This window comes from Anopheles marshallii, chromosome 3 (assembly GCF_943734725.1).
Source record: "Anopheles marshallii chromosome 3, idAnoMarsDA_429_01, whole genome shotgun sequence".
In the NCBI taxonomy this organism is placed as follows: Eukaryota; Metazoa; Arthropoda; class Insecta; order Diptera; family Culicidae; genus Anopheles; species Anopheles marshallii.
The window spans coordinates 46,741,026-46,759,523 of record NC_071327.1 but is presented as its reverse complement, the minus strand read 5'-3'; the positions used below and the strand labels follow the sequence as shown (position 1 = coordinate 46,759,523).

Genomic DNA, 18,498 nt, shown 5'->3' with positions numbered 1-18,498 from the left:
AAGGACTGACTATCTGGCCACTGGTAAATAAAGTCAAAGAATGCCTGAAATGGCATGCTTAAACCTCTTGAGGTAGTTGTGATGATGAAGAAGTAGATAGATGGGCAGGCAATGGAGTAACCACTACAAAGACGAGCTGTACTTCGAACTCACTGTTTTACAGCGGATTAGACTCGTCAGGCTCTGGTGGACGTCACGTCATGATAATGACACCAGACGACCTAACCCGTAAAAGTCGTTTTAGGTCGTAAACATGGACAAAGGAGGCGGGGATGTGAATTTAGCTTCCAGTCTCTGGCTCAAAAAACCGTTTTATTGCTGAAAAATACATACTGCAAGCCTCGCTAAATCACGTGTTACAGCGAAATAACGCAACGGGACACACAGTTTATCCCCTCCAGTGCAGTGATAGTGCCAGTGCCATTGGTTACCGTGCACAGACTGTCACAACACGCAATGGAGGGCGACACTAATTAATTTAATTATTTCAACTAATGTGAACTATTTGAAGATGCTATCTAAAGTGTCGTTCGCCAGGCAAAGTGCTTACATGCTCCTTGTGCCCAACGTGCCCATCGCCGGGAATTGCTTTTTATCATGTGACCACTGTAAACCCTCCTCTGAAGAAAGAGTAGCGGTACGGTACGCATTTCCACCCATACGCTCCGGCATGGTGAAATGTGAAACTTTGTGTCGGTTTTTTCTATTGGTGCTGGTGTGCGGATAAGGGACAACTTAATTGCAACTTACCGCCTCTTGTTGCAAACGGTGTGCGCTACCTGTCAAAACCATTCTGTCCGTTCCGTCTGCTGTGACGATGTCACAAAACCTCGGGTGCGATTCGATTGCGTTTCGTGCGATCGTGCTTGAATGTGATTATTTATGACCATTTAATTGCTGTGTCCTTTTTATGGATTAAATTTTGATTTCTTGCCTCACGGGTACCGGGTACCGTGTCGATAATGGAGCAAATAAAAGCGCAATAACAGACGGTATGTACCGTGATCATAACTGCACCGCTTGGTTCATTCGGCTGACCATCGGTGCTAGACAAACAAAGACGAATGTAACCGAGTGAAGGCAGGAATTTACTTTGCTTTTAACAACAAAAAAGACCCGCTAATTGCAACGCTATCAAACTCATTGCAGCCCATGCCGTTCGGTGGTGGAAATAATTGAAAGAAAGTCGGCACATGTGCATCGTGCCGGTATTGTTCCATTTCCTGGATCTAGTTTGTTTAGGTCCTGCACCAGGTGCACTTTTTCAATTTTCATAATGGGGTTTTTGCATACAATGCAACTAGATTTTGCATTCTCCACCGGAAAAAGGGGGGAAGCTAGTAGGAGCTCTATGGCAAGCAGAAATTAAATCAAAGCTCAATTTAAATTAAATTAAACTCAATTGTACTTTAGCTTAATCGTGATTGCTAAACGATGTGAAGTGGTCAGGGGCGCGTGTTGAAGCGGCATGAACAACTCTTGGGGTTTTTTTTTGTTGCCGCTGCTAACTATTCCTGTTTTCCGTGTAATGATGGTGAAGGAGAGCTTTCCTATGCATAAATGAAGGTGCACTGCATGCACATGCAGCGCATTTGCGTTAGTTTAATTGGCTTTGTGGGGTGTCCTGTGTGGATCCCCCGTGTATGTTCCCTTAGTACACCTCCACCGTTCATAATAAGGCATTGGAAGAAGCACAAAAAAAAACCACCACTGCACCACGTTACGGTTGATAACAGGGGTCAATTACCATGTTATTTTTCCTTCCTTTACACCACCGCCGCACCAGCCAGTACCAGTTGAGAAATATAATTTGTTATAATTGTTTCGGTATCTATTATGCTAATTTGACGTGACAGGCTCGATCGATCGCTCTATTGACCGCTTGAACACTCCGTGTGGACACTCAGTGGGTTCGTTATTATTTAAATGAATCAGTGAAAGGACAATCGATAATGCGCATACGAGTCGTTGGGTCATTTGGTAGTAATTTTTAATTGTGCTACGGTACGGATGATACCAGCGACCGGTGGAACGGGTAAGGTAAGGAATGTAATTAAATTTCCCACCATCATTGGACGAACATAAAGCGCATTACTCATCAACCGTAATTAATCATTATCACCCAACAATACATACAGAGCCCGTAATGAGACAACACCCAGACACGATACCACCATTAGGCATTTACTAAAGATCCTTTTTTTTCGGGGGGGAAATGTTAGTAACACACGAATGTTTTCCGATTCTTTGTTCAGCGTTGGATAGCGGCTAGATAGCGAACCATTTAACCAGTGGTAAAATATGAATATCTAGCTTCATTGACATAAATCAAACGTACATCTGATGTGTTTTACCATTCAAAAGTGTAACCTCGTGACTTTTAGATGTTCTGCCGTTAGCAGATCTGCGCTGGTAATGTTTGCCATACCGGTGAAACAGGAACAGTGTAAACGAAACACCCGCGAATCGCGATTGCATGCCCCAGCAACATTCGTCAAAATCACTAAACGATTTTTAGCAGCGACACCGAGATTGAAATTGCTTTTTACCAACTTTCCCGAGCAAATGGTGTGGGGTCTCAAAAAAAAACAGCAAAAGTAAAAAGGAAAAGAATGCTTTTGCTCTGCTTTTAGGATATTCACACGACAACTTCACACCCGGCCTCGGTTGTTTACTTTGAGGCGTGATTTTTCGACAAATTGTTACTTCGTTAGTTTTTTTTTTCGCCCTTTCGTCCGTCCATTTCGGTAGCCCTTTTCAACGCTCCCTGTCAATTCCGTTTAGCGTGGGGTTCGATTGCTAAATGGGAAAAAATAGCGCTCCTGGAAAAAAAAAATGCTCCTTCAACTTAACGCAGCACATGCGCACTACTGTCGTCGGTTAGCCAAAATGCGCGTTTGGTAAATTGAATTTGAATAAATAACATTCGACCGAAAATTGGATTAATTTTTTGTCATCGGGAAAAACATGTCCGTAAACACTCAACTTGCCACTGCCAGCGAACGTGCAACAACCGATTGGTGGATGTCAGGAAGGTTATGTTTCGACCGAACGAAGGACTGCAAGTTGTCCAATACCGTGCCGTGGTAGTTTGACGTTTTTATCCCGGCTACAGGATTCTCTCACACACAGGTGAGACACATCAGGTTGGAATAAAAAGTTCGGCGCGTTCTTTGCGCTTCAATTTATGACGTGTCGTTGACCGGGTAACGACGAGTCAACGACAACAAGTTCGGGCATAGACAGCGAAAATATACATACATTTAACCAACTTTTGAACATACACAACTATTCTATTTTCCCAAAAGCCGAAGCAGGCACTGGGCAGGTGGAAAAGTTTTTTCCAAAGTGAGTTTAAAAATTGACTGCTAAAACGAACCGCGAGTCAGTGGTTTTGGCTGGTTTTGATGAAGAAGTGGCCCAACAACCCGGTGCGCTGTGTGCTGCGAAAGGGAAATGAAAATTAATTCGGTGCGATTTTGCACTCTTCCTCCTTTGTTTCGCGTGGAACATTCTTCCCCTCAAACCCACCCACCCGCACAGGGGGGGTGGATAATGTTTCCTGTGACGAAACGTCACTTTGAGGTTATGTTTCGGTGAAACGCGAAATTCAATTTCGCTTCCACAAACAACGGCAAACGGGCGTCGAAGCACTAGACAACGGTGTCGGGTATGGAGGAAGGGTGAAAGACCTCACGTGCTAGCAAAGTGCTGGCGGTATTGACTAAACAGGTCCATCACCGGCACCTTCCAGAGCGTTCCAACGTACCAAAAACCGAAACCCCACTTGCATCGGGGATGGTTCCCAATTTGCCAGTATTGTTGCTCCACTAAATTGCAAATCGCGTACGTGTCCCACGGAGTCACTTTAGCCGTACGTTACCCCGATGCAGTTATTACCCTTGACAGTGGCGTTCGGGGCTGAATGCAACCGTGGGTGCATCCCTTGCTTGGTGTGCTGTCACTTAACGGCGCGCCAGTGTACGTGTACCCCCATGAGTCACCCACTGGGGGGTGTGTGTGTTTTTTATTACGTCGAAACTGAGAACCTTATGCCGTATTGAAAGCGATGGCCCTTCCGCGTGCATTATCGTCAGTTAACTTTACGATGTTTGTGCGTGGTAGCGAAATGCATTCCTCCATAACTTCAATTGTAAATACCGTAGTGAAACTATAAGTTCGTTTCTCAGCGTTTTAAGGTTTAAAAAAGGCACAACAAACGATTAACATTATTTTCAACGTATCTCATTAGGCATTCATAAAACGTTTAAATACTTCAATAGATCACATCATGATTTCTGACTAATTCTAATAGTCCCGGCAAACGATCAAGATAAAACATCAAACAACGAAAGCATAAAGTCAGGTTAATATTTGACTCAAATTAGCCCCTAAATTGGGTTCCTTTCTATAATCCGAGGGTTCTTTATCTTTGGCCCATGTCCAACGCATATCTTACACACCCCGCGAATAGGGAGAGTTGGAGTATGAGTGGGCCCGTATGATAAGTTCAGCTTTCTGAAGAGGGGGAAAACGAACTCTCAAGCAGTGCATCAACTCGGCAGGAGTTGACACCGGAAAATATTGACAGATGCATGACGAGCCCTCCAGCTTTCCCTGGGTTGATGAAGGGTGCCGGTAAGTGTTTGTATCCCGCTGGAAGAGTTTTCAATTTTTGCCCAAATGTTTCGATGGTTTCGCGCTGTACTTGCTGGTGTTGTTTGGTAGTTGTTCAAACTCGATTAAAACCGTTTGCGCAACGCATTATGGTCACGGTCAGGGTGAGGGTGCGAATAGAAGAAAAGTGTTGCAATTTATTATTAAAATATATTTCGGTAGGATTTTTCAATTAAAGAATGTTTCTTCCAAAAGTAATAATTTAGAAAAACGAGCTTGCCGTTTAGTAATATTTTCACAATCAATTTAAACGACTAATTTATTTAGCCTTAACGGAATTGCAAGTAATGCATCCTTCCAACCGTTAGGGCTTTTTGTGCGTCATCAAACGTACTTACCCTTCACAAAATAATAGAAACTGTCAAAACGCAACAATTACCAAATTTTAATAAATCGCGGCATAATCGTTCCCTTCGTAAATACGACACCCCTTGCCGCATTGCAGCTTGTACTAAGGGTAAACTTCATCATAACTGTATTCATATGATGGTAAATTGAAAACTCAATTACCGCTGAGATTCGCTAGCCATGATGAGCACACCCGGAAGTGGCAAGCGGACTGTGAGACCGGGCCCCGGCAAGTGACTATGAGTCTTCGCGTCGCATTCGTATCCCAAATCGGAAAAATCCGCAGGGCCTTTTGCAGGATGGCAAAATAAACAAACCATCACGCAAAATGTGTAAGGCGTAGCAACTTTTTCTATAAACCTGTTCGAAAAAGAATCAAGCAGATGCCTCCCTATTGCAGCTCGTTAGGTATGGTTGGTAAGGATTCGGGCAATAGTTGGTCCGGCCTACTCCAGATGTGCAGTAGAACTGAGTGCAGAGATGCGGACACACCCACGGACCATTGGGATTGTCATAATTTTGTGTGTTTCCCCGATTTTCGCTTAGAGATGGAGACGAGTTCCGACAAAAAAAATCTCAAACAATGTACTCGTTAGACACCTACCTGTACCCGCACTTCCGGCAAATTGACTTTCATCGCCAACTCCTCGCGAGAGTACACATCGGGATAGTGGCTCTTTTCAAACGCCCGTTCCAGCTCGTGCAACTGATAGGTGGTAAAAGTGGTCCGATTTCGACGATGCTTCTTTTTCGAACAATTATCATCACCTCCTAGAACGAACGAGATAATTTGGAGCGAGACGTTACTCAGGGAGTCAACGTAATAAAATATTTCCTCCGTACTGAACTAACTTCTCACTTACCTTCATCATCACTACCGGAGCCTACTTTTTCGCCCTGCTCACTGGACGTCGTTTGGTTGAGCTCTTCGCTGGACGCGTAACTCACTCCACCATCGTCTGTGCCCTTGTCCGCCCCACTGTCCGTCGACTGTCGGTGTGGGTTGTACTCTTCCGTCCCCGGATTGCCACCGGCCGAGGAACCGTGCTGCCCCGACGACGGTGATGTCTGTTGCGGATGTTGTGATTGCGAAAGGTGTTGTTGTGTCTGTTGCTGCTGGTGAAGAACCTGAAGCTGTTGGTGTTGATGCTGCTGCTGTTGCTGATGATGATGATGATGATGTTGCTGTTCCGCTTCGTAGGCCGCAGCCTGTCGGGCCCGGAGCTCGTCGAAATTTTTCATATAATCGAAACTATTAGCCCTAATTGATTTATCGGCTGACTCATGCAGCTTATTATATTTGTTAATGGAGCTGTCGGACGTCGGATTGCTTTCGGAGCCGTCCGCCGGCAGCAGGACGCCACCACCACCATCACCATTTCCGCCCGGTCGATCTTCACCATCTCTGATACGATCGTATTTGCGCTTGAGACTGCCGCTGCCATTGCCACTACCTGCACTGGTTGGGGATGAAAGATCATCCTCGTACTCTCCACCACCACCACCACTACCTCCGGTGGCACCACTCACCGAGGAGCCTGTTCCGTCTTCCGGGGGACCTTCCGGACCACCGCGCCCTCCACCGTAGCCCAGCGATGCAGCACGGTAGTTGCGATCGATGAAGTATTTGTTCGTCTCCTTGAGCGTCTTCATATACTCGAGCTCGGCCAGGGACGGGTGGGACGGTGGCTGCTGACCGAGGCCAACAGGATGCTGCCCATGGTGCAGCGAGAGCTGATGCTGTGGCTGATGCGTCGGCGAAGGCAATTGGTGGGGATGGGCCAGATGCTGCTGCTGCTGCTGCTGATGCAAATGCTGCTGAAGGTGATTGTGCGCGTGGTGCGGATGGTGGGCGGGATGCTGATGGAGGTGAGGTACGGCCGACGGGTGTTGTTGGTGATTGTGATGGTGGTGCAGGTGATGGTGGGTCGGTAGCTGATGGTGGAGCCCGCCCTGGGGAGAGGACGCATCGAGGGAAGCGGCCGCCACAAGGTCCAACGACTTGATGTGGCTCTGGTAATTGGCTAACTGTTGCTGATACTTGTCCGGACTCGACGGACTGCCGAGACCGTACGTGACGGGCAGCTGTGCTTTCGCCATCATTTGCTGCTGATCGCACAGCTTGATCTGGCTTAGGGGTGATGCGCTGAGATCGGTTGCATCGCTAGAGTCTCCTGTAAAAAAGTGGTGGTAGCAACACATTGAGCGGTTATGAGTACTGGTGCCGAACTGCTTCATTATCCTCCACCGTGGATAATTGTATTAGCGCTACTGTTTTACAACATTTATCAAAAAACATTTCTAACACTGTCTCTACACAGTTAGCGATTGTCGCAATTGCGACTGCGACTTGTCAAACTCTATACAAAAAAAATTGCGAAATGTCGCGATGTGACGACCCATGTCTAGAGTTTGACAAAGTCGCAGTCGCAATTGGTGGCACAATCGCCAACTGTGTAGAGACAGTCTAACAAAAATAACACTAAAAATTAAATATAAAACTTAATGAGGCGAAGCGACGAAAAGAAATCGAGTATGCTTAATATGTTGCAGTTGACATTAACATGCGTCTGTCTAATCTAGTGAAATAACATCGAATCCATCACAAACATACACACAGAAATACTCCACGAGCCATTAAGCCATGTTTTGATTGGCGGAAGCAACCATCAACCATGCAAATCGGCTTATTTATTCAATGCGCTCAATCAGTAGGTAGAGATTGACTTTTCGTTTGCAGTCTAATTAAAGACGCTACAGCAATAGTAACGGATGCAGCTTTAGTTGGTTCAGCATTTAAAGCAAGATCTAGTAGAAAACGTACGGCAGTAGTGGCGGTTATGAATCATATTCAAGGTACGAGAACACAGATAGCATTAATTAACTTTTTTTTCTGTATGAAAGCATTCACCAATAGCTTGTACTGTTGCTTAACAAAACTTTCCGACGCAATTCCTTTTATCACTCTGCATATCTGCATATTTTTACGAAAAACTATTTCGTGTTACACTTAAAACTAGTTCCAAACAAACCCCCGAAACAAGCGCAATGTGCTGCTGTCTTTAACGTTCGCTTCAACATTCCATCCCATGCAACTCCTTACTCCCTTCAAAACGCAGGTGAGAATTGCTTCTTAATCGAAATTAGGCAAACAAAACACATAATAAGTTGAAAACTGGCCATAATTTTTTGACTAACTCGTATCGCGTGCCGACCAAGTTTAGGGAAAGAACATAAAAGAAAAAGAGCTAAGCCTCATGCCGTTTCCGTAGCGTGTACCGAGTCATGGAGCGCACACCTTTAGAATGTCTATGTGTGTGTTTTGGTGATGTTTTTCTTCACCTATTTTCCGTTGCAAGATTGCGAGTTTCCGCGGGTGTTTCTTGGAATTAGTTTTCGGGCTTTCTTAATTCGCGTTTCATTTTCCATCGCCATTTTTCCCCCCTTCGCACGTAAAGCGTGCGCCTTCGAAGTAGGGAAACCTTGGCGTAAAGGAACTCTTTCCTTCCCGATGGAGGAGTTGGAATGGAATCGAAGAAATGTAATTTACTAACGTTAACGGCACCGGTTCGCGTCTGCACTGTTTTTCCCCCTTACGAGCAAAATTAGAGGTGCATCCCTTTCCGGAAGGCATCGCACCTCGTTTTCGGTGGAAAACTCGCGAAAAAGTGAGTTACTTTTGACAAATTAATTACACGGAACCCTTTTCGTTTTGAGGGCGAAATGATCATTTTGTGTAGCAATGGCAAACAAGTGTACGGGAATGGTTCCTTTCCCTACATTCCCACTCCTAGAGTTAGAGTTCTCATTCTCCTAACCTTCCTTCCCTCGTTCCGTGGTATGGTTTGCATGTCAAAGTGTCATAACGCTACGGTGTGCGGGGGAAATTGTATGTGCTTTAGCTTAATGGAGAACAGAGACCCCGGAATTGCCACTGGCTTCATTATCTGCTCCCCGTCTGTTTCTACCCCATCGCATGTACAATTTCCTTTTGCTGAGGCACACTGCAACAGAGGGTTCCACGTTTTCAATTCCCCAATCGTACGCGAAAAAGACACAACGAAAAGGGTACCTGCCGTGTAATGCTGGAAACAACGCTGAGGAAAAACCGATAGGACAACGCGCACCGAGGAAGTCGCTATGGGTCGTGCTACGGCTAGGCATTCTAATCTAAATTGTGCTCAAATTCAATTTAATTGAGAGTGATTTAACGTTCCTGATTTAGTTGTCGCTTCTAATTCCCGCATGCCACCGTGCTACCATACACCGGTTGACGCACGTGGTGAGGCAAAACCACCGATGTGCGTGTTAACTGTCCTTTGTGTGCGAGAATTGTCGGTGCGATTGATTTCTTTCCAAAAGGGACACTAAACGGGGAGTGAAAGAGAAATAATGTCCGCGGATTTGAAACGAAACACCCAAAACGATATCAAACGCAATCCATTAGTGGAAGTCATTGTAAATCTAGTGTTAACATCATGCAAGTCGACCGATTACGCCAACATTTTTTCCCTCCATTTAAGGATCCTGTTTCGTTCGTTTAACTGTGTGTGAAGGATGTGATAGTGGATCATTTAAATGCCGTTCGAAGACGGGGACAATTTTCCAACAACAAAAACACACACACACACCACCTTGCACTTCACTCATTTGTCGACTCCCTGGTTATGAACTTTCGGTAATTCGATCAGTTTCCCACCGAAACGGATCAACCAAGGGGGCTGCAGCACTGTGAAGGTAAAGGTTTCCAAGTTTTTATCCACTTTCTGTGCCACTATCATGAAAGGAAAGTGTTATCTTGATGGACTGTCAATATATTGTTTCGCTATCAAGCTTACGAGCCGTGCTGCCCGGGAGTCTGTTACGATCGTGGCCACCATAATTGACAGGCGCCCCGTCACGAACCGCACAACGAACTGGGACTTTTCGGGGTGAAACTTCAGGTCTATCAAACGCATCTACTTGAAACACAAAAACAGCCTCACACCGAAATAAAAAACACGGGTGTGGATATGAAGTTGTCAATTCAGGACACATTTAAACAGCATTAAAGGATCACGGCAGGGTTTTGAGTGGCGTTTTGGGAGGATTAACGAATGGTCGCACATGGATTAGGAGATGTGATCTTAAAAACATCGATAGATGTATTTATCCTACACTGGAAGAAGGCCTTTGATAGGTGTAGAGATGAGCTAACATGATGTAATAAATCATTTGTTATTTCCGGGCTATTAGCACAAGTATTTGTAAATCTTGTTATAAAATAACTTGATATAAATTATAGAATGCTAGGCAAGAGTGTCATTTACTTTCAAACACAACTCCATTGATAATTCGAGAAAAAGCTTTATTGGATTCTTATTGGGGATGATTGCCTAAGTGAATAATTAGCTTGATGGCGATGTGTACATTCAACTCCCCACGCTTCAGTGCCCTTTTGCAATCGTACAAGCTGCAAGTCATTTTCCTTCCCTCTCTCTTTACCCGTCGCACGTCCGTTCCTTTCTCTTCGGAAAAAGATCGAGAAGAAAGAAAAAAAAACCAAACATCCCAACTAGACAACTCGTCAATGATCGGAACTTGCTTGTTGATTAACATCTCCAAACGTCACTGTTTAAAACATCGCAACTGGCGGCGAAAAGGAGCGACCACAAACGAATAAAACACCATCCGATTGCTTTTAAAGCGCATGAAACAAAAACCATTTCATACCATTTGCAGCAGGAAAGGTGAAACAAGAAAGGACTCAAAAACACGTTACCCTACAGTCCCGCACTGATGGACGAGAAGCGTAAAAATGGGGCTTCGGGGTTTTTGTATATGGTGATCGTTGAGTTTCTATAATATGCTCAAAGATTTTTTTTCAATTAGAGAAAATGAGGAAATGAGCGACAGAAAGAACCGTCAACCGTCGTACTCTTGTAAATGCTTGTTCATTTCTAATGATCACAAATCTGCTTGTGGTTTAGTTATTAGATTAAAAGAAAGAGAAGCAAAGGTGTATCGTGTAGGAAAAATTGATTCGTATCGAGACAATCTGATATCGAATTGCCTTCGCTGTTTATGTCTTCATTTGGTGAAAGTAATAAACATGTCTTATTATTTTGTAAATGTTTGTAATTACTTTTTTTTAAATTCAGATGGTAAAAGTTAATAACACTTAATACACATTATTTTCCTCAGTTCCAGCACATAATTTACGAAATATCAATATTTATACCAGTCTCAAGTGCATGTCATTTATAATTAGTCAAATAATTTTGATTAATCGCGTCAACGAAGGGTCACTGTACCATGCTTATCACACCCACGAACCAGCGTGAATATTTTCCTACCAATTTTCTTCATTGAGGGCAGTTTGCCCAAAGAAAATGTTCTCGCTGACAGCTTGTTACTTGCAAACGGGCACGACACTCGGGACCTAGACGTCACGATAATCTCAAGCTCACCTTAAGATTCAATTTGTATTTCTAATTAATCCTTGCATCCGCATACATCCGGCACGAATCGGCCAAACAAAACGCACAAACGCTCATAACTGTTGGAATTTGATTAATTAAAGCACACAAAAGTGCGTGATTAGCATCAGCTCGCAACCGTTCGATGAATGAAAGTGACCCAATGTTTAGGTTAGACATTTTGTTGATTCCTTTTCTTAGAGAAAGTTGTAGTTGCAATGCGTTCAGCGATTGTGTTGTGTTGTAGTTGTATTTTTATATTGTAAGACAAAATTGTGCAAATTGATCTAAAAATAATTAAAAGTCTTTCATATTGCTTTTGTTCAAGTAAAATATTTTAACTGATAAACTAATTTCCATATATTAGAAAAAATCTTATATTACTAACTATAACTATAACTATAAACAGATTATTGTAAGTAAATGAATTAGACTATTATTACATATTTGACATTGTTGACTACTCAATAAATGTGGTTCAATAAAAAGTTAAATGCTAGTAGACATAATTGGAAAAGAAAAGGCACTGTTCATTCAACTATAGTCTTCACTTCGCCAGGATGATCACAATCACAATTAGAAGCTTAGTATTTGTTAATCATTGCCAATTTACTCCATCGCTTCGTTCTCTGTATTGGATCGCTTTGACCACATAATTGCATAATATCGGTCATCGTGCAAAGAATGATGCTTTCCATTCCCATAAAGCTGGGTGCAAAAGTGTCCTGCCTTAGGGTATTGCAATAGTATGCTAATGATTTTTGCTGTTCCGATTGCTTTCCGTTGCTATCAGGCACTCAGTCGCTTCCTATGCAGAACTGTCCTTCTTTCGGTCCTAACGATTCCATCGATGATTAGATTAAGAAGATACAAACACATTTATCCATTGCGAATGAAGAAATCAGTCCACGTTCCACTTCCATTCCTTACTGCAGAGGTAGATGATCTTTCAGACTGTTGTACTGGAGACTGATACGATCAGGACATTGGCCGGGATTAGAAAAAGGCGCCTGACTCGGGTAAAAGGAACCATCCATTCCTCAGCACTTTTTGTAGGATCTGTCTCATGATCTTTTGCTTCTACAATCTGCCACAATGCAAAAAGGCTAACGCTGGAACACTGGGAAGGATATCAACCCTAGCTCGACCTAGACAAAATGTAGCGCCAGTAGGCAAACGGAGCCACAGAAGATTCACAGCGCTACTTCCCTTAACCATACCAGATTATTGAGTTAGTTTTCCATTTGGCAACTCTTTCATGTTGAAAATCTTCTCTTATTGAATTTCTTCTGACTCGTTTCTCAAGCGTTTGTGAGCGTTTGCATGCATACAGTCGGACGACGAGCGAAACAGACAGATACACCGAAACGTGCCTTGAGTGTTCTGGGAATGCTGGGAAAAGTCGTCTTCCGTCTGTCGCCAGATAGAACACTCTCCATCCGTTCGCCGGTCGTTCAAATGATGCAGCTACTAATTGCGCTGTATCTTGCTGTTAATTTATCTAATTTGCTGTGAGTGGATATTTTTGTTTCGGTGCAGGGACAACAATGATGCCCGAGTAAAACGTCCGACCCTACTGTACGAAAGGTTGGATAAGTGATATTTAATACACTTTCTTGCCTCGTCATGGTTCGTTTGTCGGGAATACTCCTTGGTTGTGTGTTATTTTTATTTTGTTCTTCGTTTTGTTTCATGCCGAGTGAGAAAGACAAGTTGTTGATGAAGTGTTGAATGTGAACAAGAAATAGTTTTACGGTATGATGAACAGCCAGGATGGTAAGAGGTGCTGGAGCGAATGATGGGTGATTTGTTTGTTTCGTCAGGTTTCTGGTCAACTCACGTAGAGAAAACAGATAATTTACCAGCCCATCCTATTGAATCATTTTCAAGGGATTTGTGTTTACTCAAGAATCGTTTGTCGCATGAAAGTGAAAGATTCCTGTACGAAAAAACTTTGGATGAAATTGGTTTTTGATGTTGATTGCAATGATAATCAAATTGAAGAGTTAGTGCCATGGCATTAATAAACTCAAATTCTACTTCTTTACTGTAAATGTTAAGTCAATTCAAAAGAGGTGTGTTTGAGTACTTATCAGCATTTATTAAGATTCACCTAAGTTAAGTTGCACTTTATCGATGATTGCCTCAAATCGATAATTTACAGTCCAAGGTCAGATATACAAACTAATATTTGTTTCCTCTTTTTAACCAGTAAATCTAATTGTTAATCTGATTGTTATTCTTCTTCTTTCTCATTTCAAAAATAATCTTAAAGTCTTATTTGTGGTCCCCGTTGTGCCTTTGTGGTTTGTGGTCAAATTGATCAGAATCACACCTCATTGCACTCTCGAAGCAAATTCTCATTTAATTTTAATTCATTCATGTGAAGTACAATTAACCAACAGACAAAACAAACCTTTCCGAGGTAAAATAGGTCAATAGCAATACGTAGCTCGTTGACTTACATTTATCAAACCATCCGCCAATGTCCTTACGATGGCTCCCCCTTGTTCGGAACGGAACCTCTTTTGACCAATTTGTGCCACTCACTTTAAGACCTTCGCGGACAATCGCAACGCCTCCGTTCATTAGCCGGCTCAAAGCTGGTGGCGTTGACGTACATGCGTCCCGTAATAGAATTACCACAACCTACATTGGGTACCGAGGGAGAAGGCAACTGAAACCTCGCGCTTGGTCCATTACCAAGGGTCCGATGGTGGTGGTGAACCGATCCGCGCATACTCTTCTTAATGGAAGCAACATCATTATTAAGCAATCGCAACATTCATTTAATGATTAATTAAGTGCTAAACATGGCATCAGGGTGGGGGGTTGAACTGGGGCGAAATCGAAGGAGGTATGTGTGTACCAATGGAGTTTATTGTTATTTATCCGCACGTTAATGGAGATGCTAGGAGCCACTTTAACACCGTCGCCCCTGTACAACCGGTTCGCAGCGGCTAACTGCGAGCGTAATCTTAATTTTTGCTTAAAGCTCGACACTTCCAACTTCGACAGATGGGAAGGGCAAGACACGAAAAGACGCGAGAAGACACGGTACAATGCATTGTAAATGCGGACATGTAGACGCACCCCGCCGACCAACAGCACGGACGAGAAACAAACTGTGAAAAGCAAGGTGTATCCCGCGAGACATAAAGAAGCGTTAATAAATCAATCAAAGAAACACTTTCAACCTTCTGGCCACTGAACGGTGAAGGGAAGCGGATGGTTGGAAAAAAAATCGTTTGATTAATTTAGTTTTAACCATGCCAGCCATGCGTGTTAAAATCATCGACAGCTGGACAGGTGAGCGTTCGAAGGGTAGGTTAGACGCCAAAGCGAAATCCTTCACGATAGCCAGGCATGGCCGTTTCTTTTTCGTGTGTCTCGCCTTAAGCTCACTTCATAGCTTTGTTTCTCGTACGTCTGTGGAAAAGGAAATTTTAAATTGAATTATACTCTTGGCAGCACGGAAAGCATCGTGATCCACTCAAGATCGACGAACGAGCTGCCGTGCGCTTGGGAGATTACGGAATTCAAGCCCGCCAACCGACCAAGCGCAACCGGGGCCTTAAAAACGGAGCACCAATTTTGGGCACGAAACGTGTGTAGATCTCAATCTGCGAAGGAATACGCTTTACACGCTCCATTAGCCGTACGAGAGCGACCCGTCCGAAGAAAACCCCACGATCGATCGATGGAAGGGAAACGAACGTCTGTTTCTGAAGTGAGATTTAACACAAAAGGATGGGTAATAGCGAATGGTTTGCTAAATGTTTCGCCAAAAATCCGTCCGTCCCATCTGCAGCTAGACATTCGAGGAGAGCTTCTATCTATTTGTCATGATCGTGTCGTTCACCCCTTCCGAACCCTTTTACCCCGTTCGTGAAGCGACCCGAACGATGGCCGGGCTCCAGGTGGGAAAATTTCTCATGATTTCCGGAGCACACATTTCACTTTCCCAACTCGGAAGCCGGGACACTCCATGCTCCGAGATAGCCGTGCTGCGAAACAGATTGATTGATGACAGAATGGCCTACTGGGCCCGTTGGGAAAGCGGCACCACAGCCACAGACCGACGAACCACAAAAGGGTGGAATGATGACGAGAAAAGAGATCCAGCGATTGGCCGCGGTCGATTACGGGTGGTGCAGTCGGCAAAGGAAAGGCCGCACCGCATTGTGAACCATTTGGATCATGAATGGGGGATACCGAAACGCTAAATTAGAGACACTATTATTATCTATTCACCCACCGGGCTTATCGGGAGCTGAAGTTAACAATTGTGGTTCGTATCCGTATCAATGATCCATGCTTAAGTGTTGCAGATTTCTCTCGGTTTTGAATAATTGATGTCATGGGATTTCCTCGAATGAGTGTTACATTAGCTTCTTCTAAGCATCCGTTCGGAAACGGCTGCGTAGCGATGGATGGATGGACATTTCTGAAGCAATTAATCAGATGCAAACAATGTGTTGATAATTTGGGATTTGGCATGGCACGTTCCAACAGTGCGTGGTGAAGCGGAAAACCATCAATGAATCTGGAACATCCATTCCATCAGCTGCTTTGTAAATTGGTACACGAAATCGCATTCATCCAATGAGTTTCTTTATGGAAATAAGAAGTGCAATGATATTTTTTATTATGAAAACAATGTTGATTAAAAAAAATTTCATTGTGTAATGTACTAATTTTCACTATTCATTTCCACAATTCAATTTACTTGAAATTGTATTAATTCAACCAAATGAGTCAGATCTCACTTATTAAGGAGTCACATAAGAGAAACTTAATGAAAAATAACATTTCTTGTCTTATAACACTTTACCAAAGCGAAGTGTTGAATATTCTGAATGCGTTTCATCATTACCTACTCTTAAAAGCAACCTATTTACATCAATGTGTTGTCTATTTACCAATATTATTAATGTGAATTATTCATTTTAGATTTGATTCATTTGATTTGATTTGAAATATATCCTCTGGAATTTCGGAAAAAAAATATTTAAAGATAAAGTATTCAAGAGCATATTGCAACTTATTTTAATGTATTTTAACAAAGTTGCAGTTAAGTGTTTTACTGTAATGAAATAAAATACGAAAATCTTGTACTTGATGGACCAGATTCTACAAATTTTCAAATTCGATCCAAAGGCGTACGAAGAACAATTTTTCACTAAAAATTCTAATTGAATTGATTTGACTATAAAGCAATGCAAAAATGTTCATTATGAACGCTTTAGCAACTATTAATCGCCAAGTATTAATAAATAGTGTTGAAAACACCTGAGAAAAATATGAATTTAATCAGTTCAGAACTTTTCGATTATTTGTGAACATCGTTTCGCGAAACGTTGCTTTGAGACAAAAGTAATTGAGTGTTGATCATTAGAATTTTTGTAAAAGGTGACGTTTTATCTTGCAGATCCATACTCAGTTTTAAATTTGTCAGAGTATTGATTTGATTTTTTTTATGAGATATTTCAAACAATTTGCTACGAAAAAAAAGAAAATAGTTGAGTTTTTGGAGAAACTTACTATTTCCAATTTATTAAAACTTGGTTTGGATTGCATGGACTCTACAATAAAATGTATTGTTCTTTACCATCATTTAGCTTTACTTTGCATTGCTACAATTAATTTCTACAAGCATTTCACATTGTGAAAATAAGAGGATATGATATTTTTTAAGTGCATGTTTGGAATGTTCATAGGTAAAACCACAAAAACTACCCTTAAATTTTGCATAATAGTTTAAAATATGCAACAATGCGTTATTTTTTTTAACAACAAATAAGTTGTTATACAGTCTTACAGTGAAATTACACATCAGCAGCACAATTGTATCTAATTTCTGTGTTTGATGCAAAGTATGATATGTTTTATTCTGCCATTCATTGTTTACATGGCAATTGATTCATAAAATAAATGATTTACACTTATGTTAGATAAATATGATCGTTCTAGTATAGAATAATAAAGTTCACGTTTCTACTTCTTCATAATTAAATATTACGCTAAAGCGCTTCGATTAACACTAAAGGAAATCACTATTTTTTTTTAAATACAGCTAACATGAAGCAAACATTAAACTAATAACGAAGATAATTAAAATTGAAATCACCCTCACCAAACCGCTATCAAACAAAACAACCCAAAACTAGATTAGTATCCTACCTCCATTGTCACAATTATTCAAACCTAATATTGCGTCGATCGTGTGGCGCGGTGTGAGCGTTTGGCCGCCGGGTCCGAGTTTTTTTGCCGTATCTTTTAGAAAAATGCCATTCTCTGAAAATCAAACCATATTTCGTTGGACTTTAGAACACGATCTCTCATATGGAGAAACTATCACTGACTGATCTTGCTGCATGGCTCGGGAATCACACACCCCCGTTCCAACATCTACGCAAATATCTACCTTCGCGGAAGTTTTCCTCGATGTCGACGTCCAGCTGGCCGCATTCCTTTAGCTTTTCCATGATCTTGTGGAAATTTTTCGCATCGCGCACGTTCTCCAACAGCTTCTGCACGTCCTCGGCCTCGCTCGGTGGGAACTTATTGCGTGCGATCAACTTCTCGATCAGATTCGTGAAGATCTGCTTCTGCACCTCGGACAGGGACTTGATGTCCATCGTAGGCGACGGCAAGATAGGGCGAATGGAGGCCGATAGAGCAGAAGGCAAGAGTGGTCTGTGTGCTTTTGTATACTCAATCGAATTTCGAACGTAGCATAATCCAATCCACAGAGCAGTTTCGATACAAAATTGTTTTCTTTTTGTTAAGTATTTACTATCACTACTCAAACTCGACGTGGTAAATATTTTGCACTTTGTATTTAATTCTTGCGGATTAAACAATCCCTCTTCCTATAAAATTATTGATTGCAGCACCAATTGGACAGCGATTTTTTTTTGTTGGGACTACACACATATTACACACCGAGTAATTCGACTTTTCCCTCAACTCACTGATAAACACTGCGATGAATGCTAATCAACAGGATTCA

General features: G+C 42.4%; 1 protein-coding gene across 1 annotated transcript in view; it reads right to left on the bottom strand.

Moving 5' to 3' along the window:
* Positions 1 to 18,124, bottom strand: part of LOC128711229 (retinal homeobox protein Rx) — a 44,115-nt gene extending 25,991 nt beyond the window's left edge. The window contains exons 1-4 of the mRNA XM_053806096.1: positions 17,911 to 18,124; positions 17,667 to 17,780; positions 5,889 to 7,199; positions 5,630 to 5,796 (exon numbers count right to left, since the gene is read on the bottom strand). Of these exons, the coding sequence (XP_053662071.1) occupies positions 5,630 to 5,796; positions 5,889 to 7,199; positions 17,667 to 17,780; positions 17,911 to 18,124 (1,806 nt within the window). The remainder of the gene's footprint in view (positions 1 to 5,629; positions 5,797 to 5,888; positions 7,200 to 17,666; positions 17,781 to 17,910) is intronic.
* Between the last annotated feature and the right edge of the window lie 374 nt (positions 18,125 to 18,498).